This window comes from Aptenodytes forsteri, unplaced genomic scaffold (genome assembly GCF_000699145.1).
Source record: "Aptenodytes forsteri isolate BGI_AS27 unplaced genomic scaffold, ASM69914v1 Scaffold96, whole genome shotgun sequence".
NCBI classification, from domain to species: Eukaryota; Metazoa; Chordata; class Aves; order Sphenisciformes; family Spheniscidae; genus Aptenodytes; species Aptenodytes forsteri.
The window spans coordinates 4,110,273-4,125,902 of NW_008795029.1; the positions used below are offsets into that span (position 1 = coordinate 4,110,273).

Consider the following 15,630-nt stretch of genomic DNA (forward strand, 5'->3'; position numbering starts at 1 on the left):
CGGCACGGGGCAGCAGCTTGGCCCCGCTGCCGGCACGGGGCTGCCCACCCGCAGGTCACTGCTGTGCCGCCCCTCCAGAACTCCAGGTGGCATCTCAGCCTAGTTCATCCTCTGGAACTGAATTGCAAATACATATATCGGCCATATTTTTTTGGCAGAAAAGATCTCTTCTTTTCCCTCCCAGACATCCTCCCTCACTCCCAAAAAGGCAGTCCTGTACACTTCTATTTATATCCCCCCTTTTCATTTCCCCTTTTGTCCCTTCTTTGAGAAGCTGCTAAAAAACTGTAGGTTTTCTTACACCAAACTGCTTCCTGGCATTTTAGATGGATCTCAGAGCGATCTCAATTTTGTCTGTGTCACATTGCACCTCTAAATTACCAACTTTTAAAAATGTTAATTAGCTGGGCAACAATTGTGATGACAAGTGTGGCAACCACCTCTGCCTATTATTAACAATGTTTGGTATTTTCTGTTGTAAATCATACTTTCGGATAGTTGTAATTCTGCCAAATATTAACCATTTTGGCCCAAACTCTCCACAGCAGTTGACTGTGTCAGGCTGAGGGTCCCATATTCAGCCCAAATGGTCTCATCACCTCCAGGAATAACATGAAGGTTTTTGCAGCACCAGCAGGACCCAGGTGAGGGCTTCCACAAACTGCTCGTGGGTCCCCATACTTGGAAGCAAAGACCTGTCCTGTGGCCCCGCTGGTCTGTCAAGGATGGTGCTCCTTCAGAATATCATCTGCTCTCGGCCAGGCTAAAAGTATTCAAACCACCCCAAAATGGCACATGCTTAGTAAAGGCTTGTATGAGCACTGAAGGTAAAATCTCTGCTGATTCATGCCTCAAGATGTCCTAGCTCTGCGGGACCCCAGAAGTTGCATTTCTCTTCCTTTCCCAGCAACTGGCTCCTCTCATGTTTTTCTCTCAGGGCACAGACTCGATGTTGGACTTCCCCACTGCTGGCTGCTGTGGCATCCTTGGGTTGGGCACTTCATCCCTGGAGGGGACTGTCTGGGATGGGCAGTGGCCTGGGGAGGGTCCTCGGTGCCCAAGAGAAAATACATCAGGAGAGGCTGCGAGTATTATCAGCAAGGATGGGGGACGGGGTTTGCCTGAGCAGGGAAACCTCAGGGAGTTGTAGAGCAGGGTAAGGCGATGGAGCAGGTGGAGGGAGAAGGAGGCTGATGGGAGAAAAAATGGGAGCTGAGGGAGAAATGGGACCATGATGAAAACTGGAAGCCCTGACAGAAGGTGTGGGTATGGCTGCTGAGGGGGGCAGCTGTGCTGAGCTGAGTCTGGGAGAGCAAAGAGCCTTGGTGGGAGGGAGCCTGGGGCTGGGACATGACATCCTGTGGGGCAGGAGACTGCATGGTCAGAGGCCAGCACTGGGGCTGAGGGTGGGATGGGGACCCTGGCAGCAATTAACTCACTGAGAGTTGAAAATGGGTCCATCATCCCTGTCCCTCTGCTGTCAGCAAAGACCTGGGAATCCCACTGTCCCATGTCTTCGCAGCACTCGTCCTTGCAGTCAAAAGAAATACCTCTCCCACCCAGCTCTCACTTTGCTACCACTGCTGACATCTGCAAGGTGCAGCTAAGACTCCTAACCTCAAATAGATGTTACATGATGGAAGTTCTGGTTTTGTTGCATTTAAAAAAGCAAACTGACTAAAAATGTCATGTATGTAGATGCATAAAGACATCCACTACCTTAACAGAACAGGCATGTTTCACAGCCATGAACCTGAGATGAAGAAACAGGGAACTGAAATTGCCCATGACTTCACTTTTGCTTGTGTGCGATATAATCTTTCATTACATGATTACATACTATTTTTCCCATAGGATGCCTGCCTCATTTAGTGCACAAGATGTCCTGCTCTGGACGTGAGTCAAGGCTCTGACATAGAAGAGATGTGTGTGGTTGCCAAAGCCACCCCATCTTTCGCAGAGGTTGGAGGATGCCCAGTAAGTGACCACAGCAAAACTCAGAGTAGCGCAGGTGTGGGGAAAGTGGCTTCTCTGACTCCTCCAGCTGCAAAGCCTTGTGCCACACTTTCCACAGAGTGAGACTCATCTCATGCACCCTAGCTGCGTAGGAGTCAGTCGTCTGGTCTAAATTACTCATGCAGGCTCTCTGTCAGCGTGCACAGATAGTAATTGAACAGTATTGATCAGAACTGATCAGTAATTAAGGGCTGGGCTCAGGCCTGGACACTGAGGAAAAAAGGCCCAAAATACTGAGTATCTGCTCACTGAGCAAATATGTGCATCCAGGACACTGATGGAGCTAGAGAAACTTAAGAAAACAAATGTACAATGAGGCAAATTAGGTCTGCAGTCCTAACCTCCAATCTGGTCCCACTTAGAGTGCTTGAATTCAGATGCTTAATGCAAGTTTCTGTTTGTCAAAGTATCATGCACTAAGGACAGGTTTCAGGAGTCCGGTCCTGTGACTCCAACAGGTCCCTCGTGTCTTACCGATACACAGTTAGTTTTGTGTGGGGATAGATAACCGGTGACAATGAAGCATCTAGCCAAGTTAACCACTGCTCTTGCTTACCGGTGGAGATCTGGTTCTCCATCCTTTTACTGGCAGATTGCAGAGACCTGCAAAGCATCTCTGCACACTACGAGCCAGAACCCGCTTCACCATATTACGGTGTCTGAATCAGCAGCCTTAGAACAACCACCAGAACAAATCTCGGTTGGATTGTTTACCCTTCTGCTGGAAATATTGCAGGATTCAATTTCTGAGATGGTTCAATTTAGTTTCTTAGTCCTAAGGCAGGTATCCCTAGTCAGAGAAGCACTTAACCATGTGCATACATGTCACTGTTCAGTCAGAACTTACTCCTGGGGTCATTTCTCTAGTATCACTTTCCAGGAAAGAAAAAAACCCCTTCCTTTGCTTTCCCTTTTGGCAAAGAAGATATAAATGCGCAGCAAAATTGAAGTCAATGGGCGTTAAGCACATGCTTGAATGCTTCCTTGAATTGGGAGCTCAATTTCTAACATGGCAGTGATTTGTAGAAAAGATACACGGAAACATGGAGGGGTCTATTTTAAAGGTCAAACTCACTGCTCCCATCTTATTCTGCAGCACCATTGTGGTTGCAACTTGCTTGAAGGCTCCATGAAAACCATAGAAACATGGCACAGATACGCCAGTCGTGACAGTAAGTCTGGATACGACCGCTTTATCAGAATATAACATGGCAGAATTAGTGCCAGTTGCTATAAAAGAGTCAACAACGCGTGACGTGTTTTACTTAGGTTTGCATCTGGGAACAGTGCCAGGCAGTGAGGGGAACATGACTCACGCACACACACATGCACACTCAACTCTCCTGTTTTGCTTAACGTACGGTCATATTTTCTTGAAGGGGGTGGCAAGGAAAGTATTTTGTTTTGGCGCTGCTAGGCAGACAGCACACCCCTCTCCCACGTGAACCGACAGCGTCAGTGGGATGTGGGCAAGTGTCTGGCCCAGGCCCTGCCTCACCACAGCACATCCCTGTACTGGTCCCGTTTCTTGCACCAGCAGAAACTGGACGGAGCAGTAGGTGGAAAAGAGTGTGTGGGGCACACGCAGCCTGATGGGGTATTCACTTGACAGTTAATCACTGCAACGTGAAGTGACAAGGACACCACCTGGGAAATTTCTCCGCTCTGTTGCTCAGACTGCTGGACGCTTTATGGCAGAGAGCAGCTGAAGGAAGGTGATTTTATAAACCGATAGTAGGAAACTACACCCAGAAGGCAGAGATGGGCACTAACTATCCCAGCAAACCAGTTAAATATCAAGGCTAAATGACGGGAGAGCTAGGAGCAATTTCCTTTCTAATCCAGCCATCCATAACCAGGTTTTGGAATATCAAGTAGGATAAGATAAAATAATTGTTTTCCTCACTCTCCCCGTGCACAAAAATTGAATGAGAACATAAACATTAGCAGCGTCTCTGAGAGGGTAAAGCTCTGTTCACCTTCCTGTCTGCCTGGCTGCAACTCCCGCGGAGGGCTGCGCTGTCAGGCAGCGGAATGGGCAAGTCTTCCCTTAAATCGTGAGCATCGAGCTGCGAGCAATCGGAGCCTTTTAATGCACCTCCGATATGGCTAGTGGCATGGGTTTGATCAGTAGCCTGGATGTGGCGAGTGCTGGAGCTGCAAGCCAGCCTCTATGGGAGAAGTAGCGGTGCTCTGCTGCCTGCATGAGCCTCATTTCGAACGCCGTAAATATTAAGGAATGTGCTACTTCTTCCAACCTTTCAGTGCTCTGTCTCTGTGCGCACAGATGGGCGTAGGGAGACAGGAAGCCAAGTACAGCTAAGTGCACTGAAATGCTTTGCAGCTTTTTAAAATTTCATCCAGCATCTGAATCTGTTTATCTAACCTTTTTTTCCCTCTCCTCCCTTTTCTTTCCCAGAGAATTGTTCCTACTGTGCAGATGAAATGCACCAAAATGCAAACAAGCAAAATGTGGAGCTGAGTGACGTTGAATGGAGTTCCTCCATTGCCAGATGTGAAAAGAACAAGTGGTTTGAAAAACGAAATATGTTTTAAAAAAATATAATTTGATACTTCTGAGCAATTTGATGATTTAATGAGCACAGATGGATGTGGGATGAATTTCTAGGAGACAAGCGTTTAATATATCTGCTCAGATTATTCCAGGACTAAGCATTATCCTTCCTAGCACATGAAGGTAATTAATATTTCCCATTATGGGCATGAAAAACCCCATATGATCAGTTAAGGAATGCAGATACACCAATGATATGGAAGTTAATTCATAAATCAATTAGAGAATCTTGCCTGCTGTGTATAATTAGGGTTACTTCAATTATAGCTTATTTTCAGATTTAAGACTCGGGAATTTAAATGCTTAAAATCAGAGTAAGTTCCTTACCACCATAAACTGCAATTGGAAGTACTTACTCAGTTTTAGTAGTCTAAATCTATTTCCTCCTGATTCCAGCATGGCTGAGCAGGTGCAGCTAACCCACGTCCCTCTGGTTCTATTTTGCCACTTAAAATTGTCATCAGCTAAATGTTTCACTATCTGGACCATCCTGAGGTGAACTAAGAAATTTGTAGGATATGGGACTAGCCCTGGCATATTAAATAATGTGTCTGGACTTCTCTACAGTAAAGTTTTGAGAGGAGCACCTCAACAGCCAGCTCTGGAGATGTCAGGGGATGTTCTTCTTTTCATGGCTACATTTAACTAAAGGTGCAGCATTCCACTGATTTAGTTAAATTGGTGCTAAATCTGGTTTATATTGATTTAGCTTTTCTTATAGCATTAATCTAAACTGATGTAGACCAAATTAAGTGTGCCTAAATAGGGATTGGTTTTTCACTCCTTTTACTAAATTACTTTTTCATGGATTTTAAGGACAAGAGACTACTGTGATAGTCTGCTCTTACTGCCTTCATTACAATGCTGAAGGACTTGCCTTTATTTATTTCTGTTTCAATCTAATAGCTGCGCTTGAACAACAGCACCTCTTTTAGACAAAATGCCCAATCTAGAGCAAAAATATTCCCATGTCTGTCCTGTCTGTAGTCTCTTACAGTTACCAAGCCATTCCTAAGCCAGGTGTACCAGAGTTCCCTGTATCACTCACTGCATATATATTGTTTTTAATCTTCCATCGTTCTTATGATGCTTCTCTGAGGCAACTCCACTTTGCCTCAGATTTGGCTCTTCTGAAATATACTGTTACTCTGTGTTCTCCTTACCAATGCATTGAATTAGCTCTGTACCAATGGGTCTGCCCTCTTCATCACCTACCTCCCACTTCAGTCCTCCATTCTGCAACAGCAAAGACTTTATGTTGGACAGTGCTGGGACAAGACCCAACTCTTGTTGGGCTACACTACATACATACACAATCATTTTCTAGTTATTTCTGATCTAGAGTTAGGCTTGATGCCAGTAAATCAGTTTTCAATCCACTTAGTATCTGCTGTGTTGGTTGTGTACAGTTTACTCAGCAAGACATTTTATGGTAACAAACCAGATGCCTTAGAAAAGTTTAAATATGTTACAGTGCCATTGTTACCTTCCCAACCAAATTTCAACCTGCGTTCAGTAAAACACTGTGTAAGGTATGAACTGTCCTGTAGTATCCTTTATTATGCCCTGCATCATCTGCTCCACGACCCCAACTGGATTTAGGGTCAAGTGGTTTGCCCAGTCCATTCCCTTCAGCCTCTTTTATACACTCAGACAAAAATAGTTTCTTTCAAACTTCTGGAACTTTACTATTGTTCCAGAATTGTTTTAAATATAAACTCCAGAGAGTTCCCTAGACTGTTTTTTGAAAACTCTTTGATGCTTTTGTAAAAAACATGTTCTCCTCAATCACTCTTTGAGTGGAAAGCATTTCAATAGCATCGTATCAGTGCATTATCTGTTCCCTTCCCAGTCCTCAAACTGCAGTCTTGTAGAAAGTATTTACCTGAAGCCAATATGACTCTGCACATGGAGACCTAGCTCTTTTCTGTACCCCTCTTTCTAGTCAGTTATCTCTCTCTCCATCTGCTTTTGTATTTTGGTGTTCCTACTCTACTCTTTTCAGGTTTGCAAGGTCAGTTACTCTAAGGTACCAAGGTGCAGAGCAGGCTGCTGAAATGAACTCCAGAATCACTGGTACATTCCTCTCTAGAAATGAGCTACATTTTTGGTAACAGGTCACTGAAGATGGCACTACCTGTAAGTATCCTAAACAAGGAGAATTTAAAACAGTCTTTGGTATTGCAGAACAGGCCAGAAAGGGCCTTGATGAGCAAACGCATCACCTTGTTGCCCCCCAGCAGGAAGCGCCACATGACAACTCCGTAAGTTTATTAAAACATAGGGATCCCACTTAAAAAGTGGCCTTTGCCCGCAGCATTTACACCCTTTGGGCTGAGAAAGCACTGCTGTCCTCCATATTTAGAGCAGGGCTGTACGGTGTCACGGACAGGTGCTGCTCACCAATTTTTTAATCAATGAACATTAAACCTGCACTGTGTGTCAAATGATTTTCAATGGGCAGATGCATGTAAGCCCTGTCTTCCTGAAAGACAGCTGAGCCGCCTACAGTCAATACACAGAGCAGCAAACCTGCAACAACCCTTCAGCAAGTTAAACTTGCAGCCCTCCTCCAAATGCTCCCCGAGGATGCAGGTGGCCTCAGGAGATACACAGCTTACCTTTCCCGGGGCAAAGGCTTGGGCTCTGGCCGAATAGCTGCCATGGAAGAGAGGGGCTGCCTGGCAGGAGAAGGGATGGAAAAATTCAAATCCAAGGAGCCTGTTTTCCTGTGCAGGGGCTCCAGCCCCATGGCTCCCTGCATTTCACTCTCGATAGGGCATGAGCCGGCCCTGCCGTGGCTGGAGAGGGAGGAGAGCTCGGGTCCCACTGCCCCTTGCAGGACTCCTTCGATGGCTGCCTGGGCGTCGTGCGTGGGCGACACGGACGGTGGGGAGCGTGACTTCTTTTTTGTTGATGCTCCTGCTAGAAGTTTCAGCAGCCCGCTCTTCTTCTCCTTCTGCAAAGGAACCAAACGAAATATGGGCAGTGAGCAGACATACCAACTCCCTTCGTTTTTCTTTTGGAAAACCTCAATGTGTGTGGCAGGAAACCTCCCAAAACTGCCATGACTAGAGGTGGATCCAGGTAGAACTTGAGCTTTTGGTAATAAAGATCCTATGAAAATCCCTCCCCATCCAACAGGGCTTCAACTCATTCAGCAGAGTAGGGGCCTAACATACTGCAAAGATTATCTCCGTTTTCAAATCCACTCAGGCAGGGATCACGTGCCATTTGAAAGTGCAGTTACAGTAGGACAGCAAAGGTACAAACTTCCCATGTAGAGAAGGCGGCAATCAAAGTGCTGCCCTCTCTCTTCCAGGAGAATCCTGTCCCTCAATAGAGAAACTCCCCCAAAGTAACAAATGGCTAAAAACCTCTGCTGGGAAGCACAAGGGTCTGAGGAGAGATTTCAGATCCCAGCCCATTGCAAGAGAAGCGCTCATCATTACTGCCTCGTTTACTACCTGATGCAGATTTACTGTAGGGAGAATGGAGGCACAAGACAGTGGTTTAATAGCTCTTTCCAGCGTGTGCTCCCCTTCACATCCTGCATCACACAGCTGTACCTATTCGCGTCTCCCTCCCAGAAGTGGGTCACTTCTCCTCATGTGTTAAGATAAAGGTATCACCTTGATGTTTGAAGATAGACCACAAAATTCACAATTGGCAATTGCAGTGGCAGTGAATGGGAGTTTTCAAAGTTCTACAAGGGTTTCTGATACAGAGGAATGAAAACAAGATAACAGCACCCTTTCAATTAATGGGAAAAAAAAAAAGTTCAGCCTGCATTACTGAAGGAACACATCTGACCTTGTGGGTTTTATAGCAGTGTGAGAAATCCTGCTGCACATTTACCTCAAGCACACACAAATACCAAATATTATGTCCTGCAGCTAGAAAGTCTTTTGGGTAGAGGGACTGTGTGCAGAAACTGGCCATCCTCCGGTACATGCTGGACAGTGCTAGGCTAGAGTTGCAACCAGCAATGCTGTACAGTAAATTTTCCATTTTTTTTAATGACACAAGAAGTTTTGCAAAAGGTCTGTTAGATTTCTTCCTCTTCTGTCAGAAGTGCAAGCCATTACCCAAGACTACCTTCAGAGACTCGGGGCTGTGAAGTTTAGCTATATTTGTTAATTTGTTCTATAATAGGATCCCAGGGGATAAAAATGAACCCAGCAACTGCAATACTTATGGAACAGAAACTATCTATCTTCAAGCGGGAACACTCTTTGGAAATACAAGCCAGTAGTTTATTTATTCTCTGTAGACAAAATGTCCCATGCAAGGTTTAAAATGATGCTCTTTTATGTGCTGACTGCTGAAGTAATTTCTCAAAGCAGCTTTAAAGAATAGGAGGGCTACAATAAAATAAATACAAGCTTTTAGAAGGTGCTTGGATTTACTACAGTAAATGTACTTGGAGTATCTGATATCTCTGCTCCCAAAGTTCTTGTTTGCATTCTTTAGCTGTCACAGACTGGTAAGAAAACAGAAATACCTGAGATGTTAAGACACGGAAGAGCTAAAATGAAGCACAGTTGTTACCACAGAGACAGTGTCCACTGATTTTTGAAGAGTAGAGTCTGAACTACGCTTCCAGATCGCAGTCTCCTGCATACCACCGGTTCCAGCTATATGCTCTGTTTAAAGGGGCGTTTGTCACTTACAGGCTGAAAGGATCCATCCTGCCAAGATGTTCATCCAGACGGAATCCATAGAAGCTAAGGGAGGCTGGCCATATGGCACCATCAGGTCAAAAATACTAAATAAATTCCCCTGGAAACAATAGAAAAGGACCAAACGCCCCTGATAAACATCTTTCCCTGATGGGAAGGGACCGTTGTGGGAACTGTGGTAGGTGTGCGTGCTGGAATTTACCTGAAGCACCAGAAAAATATTTGAGTGCTTCTCTCACTCTCTAATTATGAAATATCGCTGCTGTCATCATTATATCGAATTTTAAAGCTCTTCACGAAATTGCAAAACTCTCCTTTCCCTGTGGCACACTGAAACAATAGCTGTAATGATCCCAGCATACTGTGTCAATATGCATTTGAAGGTGTCTAAAGGTCAGTGACAGCATACAATAGCCATTGCGGGGCTCTGGAGAAACGGCTATTGTGCAGCAGTGAGCACTTTGAGCCTCTTTAATTGGCAGCTTTGCACATGCAAAGTAACTATGTGAACTAAAGCCCTGTATAATGAACAATTAATATTCTATGTGGTAGCAGCTTTTCTAATTTTTCTTCTAATTTAAATACCTTCGCAATCTTTCATTAGAAAAACCTTGTGTGACTTAGACCATTTAAGACATAGAAACAAAAATCTTTGGAAAGAAGGAGATGCATATATACACACCCATCTGCACATTAAAAAGCAGGTGAGTCTGACAGTCATTCAATTTTGTTTACAAGAACGGCTTCCACTCTACATGGTTAGCCCTGGCATAAATTTCTACACTCAAGCTACTATCCGTCAGATAACAGAGCGCTATAATGAAGTTGCTGATGTACCCTTTGTTCTACTTTAACAAAAGGAAAAATAAAGAATTGATTTTTAGCCCTTCTTAGTCTACTGAGCATTTTACTCAACTTTTGAGACTAAGACCTGTGTTCTCTAAAGAGAGAAAATGACTTACTTCAATTGCTAAGCCTAGTCCTGCTAGTCAAAATCTGAGGAGTCCCATCCTTCCCATCGTGGCCTTGGGCAAGATATTTAGAGGTGAACCGACACTAACCACTTCAGGTGCCTGGAGATTAGACATTACATCCAGCTCTTTCTCCCTTTGAGTCTGGCAAATGCTCTCGGCCTTCTGGTATCACATTGCCAGATCCTCTGCGGATGCTGCTCAGAGCACTTCAAGCAAAACAAGGACTGTCAGGAGCTGATAATTTACTGTGATGTTTCTCATGAGAAACAGATTGGGTTTGAACCTCCTGTGATCAGCAGTTCAACCTAAACCCCTTCATGCCTCCTCCCCCCATCTGTAAAATGGGACTAAGTTAGAACTCCTCCTTGTGCCGTGGGAATTCGTTAATGACTCCAGTGTTACAAAGCTGTACATTTCTTTGAGAGCAACCCGTCCTTTTCAATGGCTTTAATATTAAAAAAAAGAAAAGATTTGGAATGGGATGTTAGTATGCAGTCCCAGTGGTGATTTACTGCAAATGTCCAAGTATTATGAATTCATTTAATAGTGAGTGTAATAGCAGCCATCCTTCACAAGAAATTAATTTAGTATTTATATGGCTGGGCAAGACAGTCCTTTCTTCAGCAGTTTCACTGTAAATCAACGAAGCATTAATGGGCATAAATGCTGTAAAGAAATCTACACTGACTGGTTACAGACTCTGTGAGTTTTGAAAAGAGATAAGAAGTTTACAGAGGACATATCTGATGACTTTCAGGAATTGAGATTTTGAATGAAAAAAAAGATGGTTTACTTTTTCCATTCACAGATGGCTGTTTTATTGTTTTCTAGGAAAACTGTAATCTACTGAAACAGCTGTGTAATTATTTGGTTTTCTTTGTCTAGTAGGTACATTTCCAACTGACTGCAAACTGTGTTTGACGTCCCTACCTCCTGAACCTGCCAAGGTCAGACCTTCGCATCTGTGTTGATGGATGGATTCACAGTATGGACAGCACTTCTCCCATCTCCTTGTTACTGCCCACACATTTAACTGAATTGAAATCATCATCTTGGTGTTGCTCAGGTTTTATTCTAGGAGGTTCAGAGTCAAAACTTCCAAACCATTAATTTCACAAGTATCAATACCTTGTTCAAAAAAAAGCAAAGGAGTGAAATTAGCTCTTTCAAATAAATCGCAGGCTGTTTCTAGTTAGGAAAAAAAGGACTGTGAACACAGACAGTATAGGCAGGTCAAAATTTCTTATTTCTCTAGCGAAGCCTACGCTTGAGACTCCATTCCTACGGTGTAGCATGAAGGAATCTCAGTGGAAATCAGTCTCTGGCAGCACAAGGATGGGACGGGCAGCATTTCTGTGACCCTTAAGCATACACCTGGGGAAGACAGCACTTGGACAGGTGCAAATTCCCCTCGATATGTTGCTGTGGGAACGCTTGGAAAAGTGAATACAGTCTGAGCTTAAGAACTCATGAAGGACTAGATCAAAATTGAAGTCTCAGATATGTAAATGTTGAAATATTTTGCTTCACAGTAATTGGGGATGATTTTTCCCCTCATTAATAACCCCACTTGAAGATAATAACTAGCTCTTCTTTCAGCTTCAGAGATGAGATGAGCACAGAATGCAGCTACTTAGTTGATGACTGAGGAGTGATAACAGAGTCCCCTGTCTGCAAAGTAATAATCATGCCATAATCCAAATACCAATTATATGTACCGACTATATTAATACAGATCTTCTATTTTTTTTTTAAACCACCCTAATAAACAGAAAATTCTGTTTTAGTTTTCTTCATCTGCAGCTCCTAATACCTAATTTCCTACCTATCCAGGCTCATTAAATAAATGAGGAAACCTTACTGCAGCTGATAGAAAAACTGGCTCCAGCCATTGAAATGAGGTAATTTCTCATGCAACACCAGTTACCTCAATAGACAAGAGAGCCAGAGGGAGAAAAAAGATTTCATTTAAAAATGAAGAAAAGAGAAACAAAACTGTTTAAATGCTGTCCTGAGCCCTACAGAACAAATGAGGAACTCATCTATCCGTCAGTACCCCTGAACTACCACTTTTATTGCTTGTTTAACCTGGTCAGTACTTGTTTCAGTAAATTTAAGTTAGTGTCTGGAGAACAGTGCGTTTTTATTCTGAGTCCAACTTGGCTACTGGTGATTGATGCTTGCATTGAAAGAGTAGGTGGTATTTTGGATTATGTCTTTTAGGAAAAAAGCTATTCGGGTTTTTAAAATCTGCAACATAATTTGACTCGAGATTTTGATAGTTACTTAAAAAGCACAAAAAACAAACCAGCATCATCTCAAAGGAAAGCTTCAGGTCTGGGATGTCTTTGGATATGTATTTATCATTTGCAGTTTGCCACTATTTCTCATGAGGCATAGATGGCATATTGAACAAAACAACAGTAATTACTTACTACACAATTACTTCTGATTTTAGGGAAAGACTAGTTTTGTATCATATATTGTATGGAAATACTTGCCAAAGATTTAGTTTTTAATGGAGGCAACTGCTTCTGGCCAGAAGTCTATTATTATAATCCCAGTATACAAGTTAAGTGCCAAGGAACAAAAAGGATTTTAGGATCATAGTATCATTAGCTTTTAAATCCCAGTGATAGTAACATGCATACATACATGCACAAACATATTAGACTTATGGTCACTAAAATTTGAAGATAACTAGTATTAAAGACAGGAGAAAATAAGTAAAATGTCTTGCAGCTAGACCTGACTGGGAATTTCAAATGTTTTGAAAACAAAACTGAGAAGAAGAAATTAGTGTTCAGGTCCCAGTACAGCAAAGCACATAGGCACTTCATCATGTGCTTTTGTTGAACTGGGGTGGATGCAAGGCTCTAGAGACTACTAAAAGAGATAAAGAGGGAATCTAAAAATATATTTGAATATTCAATTTAGACGGAATATTAGATCTTTCAAACACTGGAACAAAGTTAAAGGCTAGCTCAAAGGGAAAAAAACCCTGAAGAGTAAGCAGCGAGTCTCAGCTATCGGTGAGCTTCCTGGAGGCTGCTGGATTCATAACAGGCAGAAGGTAAAAGGAACACTAACATGATTAACGGTGAATGAGGGACAGATGATCTGCTACACTGATACTGTCTTTTTTCTGTGTTCGATGGAGGGAGAAGCTGACGGATGGATAGTTTTGTATTTCATTGCTTTTCCTTGTCTGGTACATAGGGAACAGGTGATGGTTATGAAAAGGATGGAAAGTTGTAAGATACGCAACTTACTCCATGCCCTGATAACAGTTTCAGTGGTATTTTTTAGTGGGAACAGCTGAAACAGAGCACCAGGGAGTTGAAAACTACTGCTGTGATGAAGTGACTCAAAATTGTGTACTGATAAAGTGAAATGCAAGGACAACACCAAAGAAGGTGATGAAACCATGGTTCTCATGAAGCCCGTGGCAACATTTCCACTTATTTCCAAGCAGCCACTATCTCTAGAACTGAGCTCAGATGGATGTGTTTTAGTCCTGATTTCAGTCCGTCTCTTCCTTTGAAGTGTGAGCAACCTCTTTGGGAACACAAAAGAAGGGATTAGGCACGATATCCTTGTAGACATTTGACATTCAGCTCCCTTCTTCACTCAGCAATCCACTGGATGTTTGATTATCCTACAACAAGTAAGGGAACTTCAGCACAAAGCATTGAGATCTCCCCTTCTCTGCTCCACTCTCTGGCCCCCGCACAGCCTATACAGAGAGGCTTAAAGCACACGTACTTCCCCGGAGGAATGTGGGCTCCCATCTCATTTGGGGAGAAAACTCAATCAAGGAGCTTCATGCAAGTGCTTCAAGTGTGGGATGCCCAAGCATGAACAGGAGTTCCTGCTCATATAAGAATTCCTCATCCTTTATTTCTGGAAGGAAACCTTGGCACCCTGCAGAGCTGGGCACATGCCGTGAATCCCAAGTGGAAGCAGGTAACTTCCTCAGAGTGAAAAAACAAGATCCAAGCCACCCTTGCCTTACCAGTATCTCCTGCTGGCTTAGACACCTCTTCTGCTTGTCAGATTTTGTGAATCCCATTTTCTGGGCACTCAATTCTACCCCCACATTACATGGGAATTAGGAATTCCAGCACAAAGCAAGAGCTTTAAACATAATAAACCTCCATACTCAGCAAAAATTAATGCCCATTCTGAAACTGGCCAAAAAACAAACGCAGTGTGCGCTCTGGGAATACAAATCCCAAGTATTCCCATGCTACTATTGATTCTAAACTGCCTGTTTTCAGACAGAAAGGGAGTCACTCCTAAAACCTGATGCTCAGCAGTATCAAAAAGGCAAAAGAGAAGATTGGGAATTGTTAGGAAAGGTCTAGAGAAAGAGGTAAAAACCATCTGTAGAAAACAGCGCCGCGGGAAGCCCTGCCATGCCTACCTTCCTGAACGCGGTGTCCTGTTCTGGACACCGCAGTTGGAATAGGATATTGCAGAACTATGAACAGCACAGAGAAGGGCAGCGAGGACCATGAGAGGTGTGGAACAACTCCTGTACATTGGAGATGCCCGCTTGGAAAGCAGACAACTGACAGGAAATATGATAGTGGCCTACAAAATCCCTGCCTGCACAGAGAAGGTAACTTGGGAACAGATCAGTTATTTCCCACAATACAGGAATTAGGGGGAACCTAATAAGATTATCAGGCAAATGGTCGAAACTAAAAAATAGGAAGCACTTTTTCACACAACACATAACTAAATGGAGACTTACTGCACACAGTATTGTGGAAGCCAAAAGTATGAACATGTTCAAAGGGGATTAGACAAATTAATGGAGAACAGATCTAGCAAGGGCTATTAAAATAATGGCATGGATCCAACCTCTGCTACAGGAATTCCCAACAGGTAAATGAAACAGCACTTACAGCATACACAGGGTGACTCCACCTCGCTACAAAGAGATCATAAAAACAGTGAGAATGATTTCTATGATAAAAAACTTATCTATTTGGGCAAGAGCATAGGAAACAGGACAAAGGCAGGAATGAGTCCTCCCCTGTGCCCTCCCAGCTTTGGGAAATCAGCTGTTCAGAGATTTCCTCAGCTGCAGGGCTCTGAGAGAGGGCAAAAGGCAGCCGGCAGGATGCAGTGTCAGCCAAGGAAGAGACACAAAAGGTGGGGAACTGCAACCCCAGAGCACTTTCACAGCCCTGCAACTGCTATTTGGATTCCTCAGCTCCATCTCCGCTGTGCGAAACATCGTAGATCAAAGGCTGCAGGGCTCACCCTGCACCAAGGAGCCACAAAAGTACTGGTGATGGGGCTGACAAGGCCCTGTTGCTTCCCAGAGCGCAGCTTGCTTCCTAACCTGGCATTGCATCGCCTTTGTACATAC

General features: G+C 43.6%; 1 protein-coding gene across 1 annotated transcript in view; it reads right to left on the reverse strand.

The window, feature by feature from the left end:
* The window catches only part of SH3RF3 (SH3 domain containing ring finger 3), a 93,724-nt gene that overhangs the window by 3,773 nt on the left and 74,321 nt on the right, over positions 1–15,630 (reverse strand). The window contains exon 11 of the mRNA XM_009276158.1: positions 7,213–7,550. Within this exon, the coding sequence (XP_009274433.1) occupies positions 7,213–7,550 (338 nt within the window). The remainder of the gene's footprint in view (positions 1–7,212; positions 7,551–15,630) is intronic.